The sequence below is a fragment of the Eriocheir sinensis genome, unplaced genomic scaffold (assembly GCF_024679095.1).
Source record: "Eriocheir sinensis breed Jianghai 21 unplaced genomic scaffold, ASM2467909v1 Scaffold88, whole genome shotgun sequence".
In the NCBI taxonomy this organism is placed as follows: Eukaryota; Metazoa; Arthropoda; class Malacostraca; order Decapoda; family Varunidae; genus Eriocheir; species Eriocheir sinensis.
In genome coordinates this window covers 321278-329558 of record NW_026112252.1, presented here as the reverse complement: position 1 = coordinate 329558, position 8281 = coordinate 321278, and the positions used below count along the sequence as shown (strand labels likewise).

Below are 8281 nucleotides of genomic sequence, written 5' to 3'. Positions count from 1 at the left end.
TGTGTGTGTGTGTGTGTGTGTGTGTGTGTGTGTGTGTGTATTTAAGTGTATGTGTGAAAAAAATCGTTCAATGATTATAATGCTCTTTTTTTTTCCTTTCCTTCCTTTGTGTGTGTGTGTGTGTGTGTGTGTGTGTGTGTGTGTGTGTGTGTGTGTGTGTGTGTGTGTGTGTGTGTGTGTGTGTGTGTGTGTGTGTGTGTGTGTGTGTGAAAAATTTGTTCAATGATTCTAATGCTCTTTTTTTTCCTTTCCTTCCCTCGTGTGTGTGTGTGTGTCTGTGTCTGTGTGTGTGTGTGTGTGTGTGTGTGTGTGTGTGTGTCTGTGTGTCTGTGTGTGTGTGTGTGTGTGTGTGTGTGTGTGTGTGTGTGTGTGTGTGTGTGTGTGTGTGTGTGTGTGTGTGTGTGTGTGTGTGTGTGTGTGTGTGTGTGTGTGTGTGTGTGTGTGTGTGAAAATTTGTTCAATGATTCTAATGCTCTTTTTTTTCCTTTCCTTCCCTCGTGTGTGTTTGTGTGTCTGTGTCTGTGTGTGTGTGTGTGTGTGTGTGTGTGTGTGTGTGTGTGTGTGTGTGTGTGTGTGTGTGTGTGTGTGTGTGTGTGTGTGTCTGTGTCTGTGTGTGTGTGTGTGTGTGTGTGTGTGTGTGTGTGTGTGTGTGTGTGTGTGTTTGTGTGTGTTTGTGTGTGTGTGAAAAATTTGTTCAATGATTCTAATGCTCTTTTTTTTCCTTTCCTTCCCTCGTGTGTGTGTGTGTGTGTGTGTGTGTGTGTGTGTGTGTGTGTGTGTGTGTGTGTGTGTGTGTGTGTGTGTGTGTGTGTGTGTGTGTGTGTGTGTGTGTGTGTGTGTGTGTGTGTGTGTGTGTGTGTGTGTGTGTGTGTGTGTGTGTGTGTGTGTGTGTGTATGTGTGAAAAATTTCGTTCAATGATTCTAATGCTTTTTTTTTTCCTTTCCTTCCTTCGTGTGTTTTTTGGGTGTCTGTGTCTGTGTCTGTGTGTGTGTGTGTGTGTGTGTGTGTGTGTGTGTGTGTGTGTGTGTGTGTGTGTGTGTGTGTGTGTGTGTGTGTGTGTGTGTGTGTGGCCAAGCTGAGCGGCAACGCGTGGCGGTGTGACGTGCCGGAGCGGGTGTTGTGGACGAAGAACTGGATGACACACTCGCCCGTCCACTTCTACAGGTCACACAGCATCAGGTGAGCAGCTCATACCATTACCTGCCCGACCTCCCTCCCTTCCTCTCTTACCTCTCTTCTGTTCCTCTCCCCTTACTTGTCCAACCCTCTCCTCTTCATATGCTATATCTCCTTCACCTCTTCTCTCCATCTTCCTTCCCTTCATTCACCTTCCTCTCTCCGTCCCTCATTCGCTTACCTCTCCTCTGTTTCTCTCCACTTACCTGTCCCCTCCTCTCCTTTCATTTCATTTACCTAATCCTTTGCTCTCTCTCCCTTACCTCTTCTCTCCATCTCCCTTCCCTTCCTTCACCTTCCTTCCTCTCTCCCTCCCTCACTTATTTGATCTCTTTCTTCCTTCCCTCCTTTCCTTAACCTTCCTCCATTTCCTCTTTCCCGTCCTATACCTGTTCTACCTCCCTCCCTCACTCCTTTTCTTACCTCTCCTCTGTTCCTCTCCTCTTCATTAACCTCTTCATTTGCTCTTTCTCCCGTACCTCTTCTCTCCATCTCCCTTCCCTTCCTTCACCTTCCTTCCTCTCTCTCTCCCTCACTTACTTAATCTCTCTCCTCCTTCCCTCCTTTCCTTATTCATCCTCCATTACCTCCCTCCTCCCTCCCTCACTGCCTCACCCTTCCCTCTTACTTTCCTCCTTTCTTTACCTCTCCCCTCCCTTTATTCACCTTTCTTTACCACTCCCCTTCATCTCTCCTTCCCTTCCTCTCTTACCTCTCTCTCTCTCCCTTCCTCACCTTCCTCCCTCTCTCCACTCTCACTTGCTCAACCTTCCTCCTCCTTCCCTCCTTTACTACAACTTCCTCTATTTCCTTCCTTCCTTTCTTTAACTGTCCTCCCTTTCTCCCTCTTTTACCTTTCATTATTTCTCCCTTCCTTCACCTCCCTCCTTACCTCTCTAACTTAACTGTACCTCTGCTCTCTCTCCCTTTCCTCCCTTCCTTCACTTTCCTCCCTTCCTCTCTTAACTCTCCTCTCCCTCTCCCTTCCCTTCCATCTTCACCTTCCTCCCTTCCTTCGCCCTTCCTTCCTTCCTTTACCTGCCTACCATCTTTCTATCTCCTCTTACATCATCTTCCCATTTTCTTTCACATCTTCCCATCTTCTTTCCCATCATCACCCCATTTTCTTTCCCATCATCTTCCCATTTTCTTTCCCATCATCTTCCCATTTTCTTTCACATCATCTTCCCATCTTCTTTCTCATCATCTTCCCATCTTCTTTTCCATCATCTTCCCATTTTCTTTACCAACTTCCCATTTCCTTTCACATCTTCCCATCTTGTTTCACATCATCTTCCCATTTTCTTTTACATCTTCCCATTTTCTTTCACATCTTCCCATTTTCTTTCACATCTTCCCATCTTCTTTTCCATAATCTTCCCATTTTCTTTTACATCTTCCCATTTTCTTTCACATCTTCCCATCTTCTTTTCCATAATCTTCCCATTTTCCTTTACATCTTCCCATTTTCTTTTCCATCATCTTCCCATATTCTTTCACATCATCTTCCCATTTTCTTTTTCATCATCTTCCCATTTTCATTCACACTATCTTCCCATTTTCTTTCACATCATCTTCCCATTTTCTTTCACATCATCTTCCCATTTTCTTTCCCATCATCTTCCCATTTTCTTTCCCATCATCTTCCCATTTTCTTTCCCATCATCTTCCCATTTTCTTTCCCATCATCTTCCCATTTTCTTTCCCATCATCTTCCCGTTTTCATTCACACCATCTCCCCATTTTCTTTCCCATCATCTTCCCATTTTCTTTCACACCATCTTCCCATTTTCTTTCCCATCATCTTCCCATTTTCTTTCCCATCACCTTCCCATTATCATTCACACCATCTCCCCATTTTCTTTCCCATCATCTTCCCATTTTCTTTCCCATCATCTTCCCATTTTCTTTCCCATCATCTTCCCATTTTCTTTCCCATCATCTTCCCATTTTCTTTCCCATCATCTTCCCATTTTCTTTCCCATCATCTTCCCATTTTCTTTCCCATCATCTTCCCATTTTCTTTCCCATCATCTTCCCATTTTCTTTCCCATCATCTTCCCATTTTCTTTCCCATCATCTTCCCATATTCTTTCACATCATCTTCCCATTTTCTTTCCCATCATCTTCCCGTTTTCATTCACACCATCTCCCCATTTTCTTTCCCATCATCTTCCCATTTTCTTTCACACCATCTTCCCATTTTCTTTCCCATCATCTTCCCATTTTCTTTCCCATCACCTTCCCATTATCATTCACACCATCTCCCCATTTTCTTTCCCATCATCTTCCCATTTTCTTTCCCATCATCTTCCCATTTTCTTTCACACCATCTCCCCATTTTCTTTCACATCTTCCCATTTTCTTTCACATCTTATCATCTTTTTTTCCATCATCTTCCCATTTTCTTTCACACCATCTTCCCATCTTCTTTTCCATCATATTCCCATTTTCTTTCACATCTTCCCATTTTCTTTCACATCTTCCCATTTTCTTTCACATCATCTTCCCATTTTCTTTCACATCTTCCCATTTTCTTTCACATCTTCCCATTTTCTTTCACACCATCTCCCCATTTTCTTTTCTATCATCTTCCCATTTTCTTTTACACCATCTTCCCATCTTCTTTCACACCATCTTCCCATTTTCTTTTACATCATCCTCCCATTTTCTTTCACATCATCTTCCCATTTTCTTTCACATCTTCCCATTTTCTTTTCCATCATCTTCCCATTTTCTTTCACACCATCTTCCCATCTTCTTTCACACCATCTTCCCATCTTCTTTCACATCATCTTCCCATTTTCTTTCACATCATCTTCCCATTTTCTTTCACATCATCCTCCCATTTTCTTTCATACCATCTCCGCATTTTCTTTCCCATTATCTTCCCATCTTCTTTCACATCATCCTCCCATTTTCTTTCACACCATCTTCCCATCTTCTAATCCCATACTCCCTTCCTACACCTGCCCTTCCCGTCCCTCCTCGGCCTTTCCCTCCCTCTCTCCTTCCTTCTTTTCCTTCCTCTTCTCTCCCTCCTTCCTTCCTTTCCTCCCTTCCCTTTCTCCATCTCTCTTTCATCTCCCTTCCTCTTCTCTTCCTCCTTCCTCCCTTTCCTTATCTTCCTGTATTCTCTTGACAGATTTTAGTCTTGTTTTTCTTTCTCTCTTTCCCTTCCTTTCCCTTCATCTTCCAACTGTTCATTGTTCTCTAGACTTCAATTCTCTTACTTTGTGTAAGTCTTGTTTATTCAGTGTTTTCATTTCTCTCTATTTCGTCCACTCTCTCTCTCTCTCTCTCTCTCTCTCTCTCTCTCTCTCTCTCTCTCTCTCTCTCTCTCTCTCTCTCTCTCTCTCTCTCTCTCTCTCTCTCTCTCTCTCTCTCTCTCTCTCTCTCTCTCTCTCTCTCTCTCTCCCTTTCCATTTTTCATATGTCCGTCGGTGTTCTGTTATAATCCGTAACTGCACTTTATCCACCCTCGCCAGTATTTCTTCTCTCTAAGTATAATCGGTTTTGTCTTTTATTATTTTCACCATTCTTCCTATCTCTATCATTTTTCATTTTTTTTGCTTCCTCTTTCTGCTGATAAACTGTTCTACATTTCACTCTAATTTATCTTTTTTTTTTTTTATTCTATTACTCCATCGTTTTTTTCATTTCAGTTTTTGGTGTTTTTTGCGAGTTCCATTTTTTTCATTATACTGTTAAGCTTTTCTACTTTTCACTCTAATTTCCTTTTTTCTATTTCTCTATCTGTGTTTCCCTTCAAATGCGTAGTTTTTGTGGTTTTTATTCTTGATCAACGGATAATTATTTCCATTTCTTCATTCTACTAAAAGCCTCTTCTAGGTTTTACTAATTTATCTTTTTTTTATATCCCTCTATCTCTTTTCCCTTCCAGTCTCGTATTTGTTGTTGTTTCGTTTATTTTGTTATTCGATCCACGGCTAATTACATCCATTTTTTTTCATTCAACTAAAAAGCCTCTTCGTTTTTTTACTCATATATATCTTTTTTTCGTCTATCCCTCTCTCACTTTTTTCATCAGATGCGTAGGTGTTGTTTTATTCCTAATTATTTCCTTTTTTTCATCCTACTAAAAGCCTCTTCGATCTTTTATTCATATTTATAATTTTTTCTTCTAGCCCTCTATCACTTTTTTTCCTTCAGATGCGCAGTTGTTATTTTGTTCCTATTTTGTTACTCGACCGTCGGATAATTATTTCCATTTTTTTTTCATTCTACTAAAAGCCTCTTCTATTTTTTACTACTCTATCTTTTTTTTCTATCCTTCTATCTCTTTTTCTCTTCAGATGCGTAATTTTGGTTGTTGTTCTGTTCCTATTTTGTTACTCGATCAAAAGGTTATCAATTCTATATTTTCATTTCACTAAAAGCCTCTTCGATTTTTTACTCATATTTACCTTTTTTTCTTCAGTCCCACTATCACTTTTTTTTTCAGATGCGCAGTTGTTTTATTCCTAATTATTTCCATTTTTTTCGCTCTACTAAAAGCCTCTTCGATTTTTTTACTCATATTTACCTTGTTTTCTTCTATCCCACTATTACTTTTTTTCTTCAGATGCGCAGTTTTTTGTTGTCGTTTTGTTGCTATTTCGTTACTATCTCTGTGCGTAACGAATTCGTCCCTTTCTCTTTCTACTACGTAATAACCGGTTCTATCTTTCACTAATCTGACCTTTCTTCTCTATGTCATTCTTTTCCCTTTGGTTCCCACGTTTTAGTTTACTTTTAGTTTACCAATTGTGTTATTCTTTGTATAATTGATTTCACTGTTCATTACTTTTTCCTTTTATTTCTATATGGATATTTTATATCTTCTGCGCAGTTTGTATTTTGGCGATTCTGTTACTTTACGGATAATCGGTTTCACTTTTCACTATTGTATCTTTCTACCTATCTTTCTTTTCACTAACTTAACTTTTTTATATACATCTTTCTTTTCCTTTAGATGATCAGGTTTTATTTTGCCATTTGTGTCACTCTAAGTTAAATCGGTTCTGTTTTTTCACTACTTTGACCTTTCTTACATAGCTTCCCTCTGTATCTTCTGAGCAGGATGCATATTGCTTATTGTGTTACTCTACGGATTCTCGGTTCCACGTTTCACTAATCTAACCTTTTCATCATTTCTTTTCCTTTTGATGCGCAGGTTGTATTTTGACGATTCTGCTTACTCTACGGGTTCTACTTTTCAGAAACTTAACTTTTTCTATCTCTTTTCTATCTCTTCTACCTCTACTTTTTTTTTTTTACATCTAAATGCACAGGTTGTATTTTGCCATTTATGTTACTTTGGATATTCGGTTAGACTTCTCACTAATCTTACCTTATTTTCTGTATCTTTCTTTTATATTATTTTCTTCTAATAATCGGTTCCATTTTCCACTAATCTAACCTTTTTCCTTTATCTATCTTATATATCTTCTGCGCAGGTTGTATTTTGCCTATTTTGTTTACTCTACGAATAGTCGGTTCCAGTTCTCACTAATATAGCTTTCTACCTGTCTTTCTTTTCACTAAATTAACCTTTCTTTACATATCTTTCATTTCCATTAGGTGATCTGGTTTTATTTTGCCACATATGTTACTCTACGGACAATCAGTTCCCTATTTCACTAACTTTTCTACATCTCTCTCTCTCTCTCTCTCTCTCTCTCTCTCTCTCTCTCTCTCTCTCTCTCTCTCTCTCTCTCTCTCTCTCTCTCTCTCTCTCTCTCTCTCTCTCTCTCTCTCTCTCTCTCTCTCTCTCTCTCTCTCTCTCTCTCTCTCTCTCTCTCTCTCTCCTCAGGTGCGCCGTTCCCACCACTCTCGGCTACAAACCAGTCATGCTTCTTGAGGACAGCGACTTCCCGACCACAACTACCATCGCCTCCCACCTCCTTACCACCACGATCCCCACTACGACAACCACCACTACCACCACCACTACCACTAGCATCTCTGCGACTCTGGACATCATCACGGACACACACAACAGCAGTGAGGAGAGTAACGCTACGATGAGGATGACGGAAGAGAGTAATTCTATAATGGATGATGAGGATGATGCAGCCGTGACCAGCGCCCCACGTCACGAACCCCCGCCAGTCAACGCTTCAGTGAGTTACGTGGACGAGGAGACAGCGGCCACGACAGACATCCACCCACAGACAACACCAGAGGGACACAGCACCACCCCGACGGCTGCGACATCCTCCCAAAGGGCACCCACGCCCTCTCCACGCCAACCCACGCCTACAACGACTCCCACGAACGCCCCCACGCCCACCACGCTGCCATACTGGATCATACACAACCGCATGCCGCCCTTTGACCACCATGCCACCGTGCACCCCCCAGCGGCCCCACGGAGGAGCGCAAAGCCTCGCCTGGGGGTGGCACTGCACGGTGAGACGGTCCGGGAGAAGGCGACGCTCAAGGCACACAAGCCACGCAGAATAAATCGTAATAAAGTCACAGAGAAGAAGCGCCACGCATCAAGACCCTCCGCGCGGCCCTCCAACATCCTGGAGCACACCAAGGACCTCTGGGTGTTCCGCGGCGCTGGCAACCACGGCCTGAGTCCCGGCCAGCCGCTGCCTCTCGGTCGTCTCAGCCGCGGCCACGTCAACGACTGGGCGGTAGTGGGCGCTGGCGTTGTGGCCTCTTCAGTGGGCGTGGCCTTGCTGGTGCGTGGGTTTCTCCTTGCCCGAGGGCGTAGCAAAACCAGGCCCATGTGGGAGGCGTGAGGGAGCGGACGAGGACGTGGTGATGGCGGTGGGCGGCAGCGAGGAGGACGAGGGGCCGCTTACGGATTCCGAGGGGACCGTGGGAGTGGTGACGGACACCCACCGCGGCCTCAACAACCGCCTCTACCTCCTGCTGCAGAGGGACACGGCCACCGGTATCACCCCAGACACGCTGCCAGTCCCCCGCTCACCCTCCCCGGCTGACCCCACCACGTCTCCCGCCTGGCACTGACCCCCCGGCCCGCCCCTCACCGCCCCGCCCCTCCCACGCCCTTAAGGAGAGGAAGGGAGTCAGTTTCCTGCCTCGGCTCCTCCCTCGCCGCTAACTGGCATTAAGGATCCCGCTCGC

At 43.5% G+C, this 8281-nt stretch overlaps 1 protein-coding gene across 1 annotated transcript; it reads left to right on the top strand.

Annotated features, from left to right (window-relative positions):
• The first annotated feature begins 988 nt into the window (after positions 1-988).
• Positions 989-7966, top strand: LOC126994800 (uncharacterized). The gene is made up of 2 exons (XM_050854082.1): positions 989-1180; positions 6993-7966. The coding sequence occupies exons 1-2, from the start codon at positions 1137-1139 to the stop codon at positions 7930-7932; spliced, it is 984 nt and encodes a 327-aa protein (XP_050710039.1). The 5' UTR covers positions 989-1136; the 3' UTR covers positions 7933-7966.
• Positions 7967-8281: the final 315 nt, after the last annotated feature.

Excerpts from the sequence above, each read along its gene's own strand:
- LOC126994800 (XM_050854082.1), top strand. The coding sequence starts at position 1,137 with ATGACACACTCGCCCGTCCACTTCTACAGGTCACACAGCATCAG. Across the intron at positions 1,181-6,992 it reads TACAGGTCACACAGCATCAG|GTGCGCCGTTCCCACCACTC; the intron begins GTGAGCAGCTCA and ends CTCTCTCCTCAG.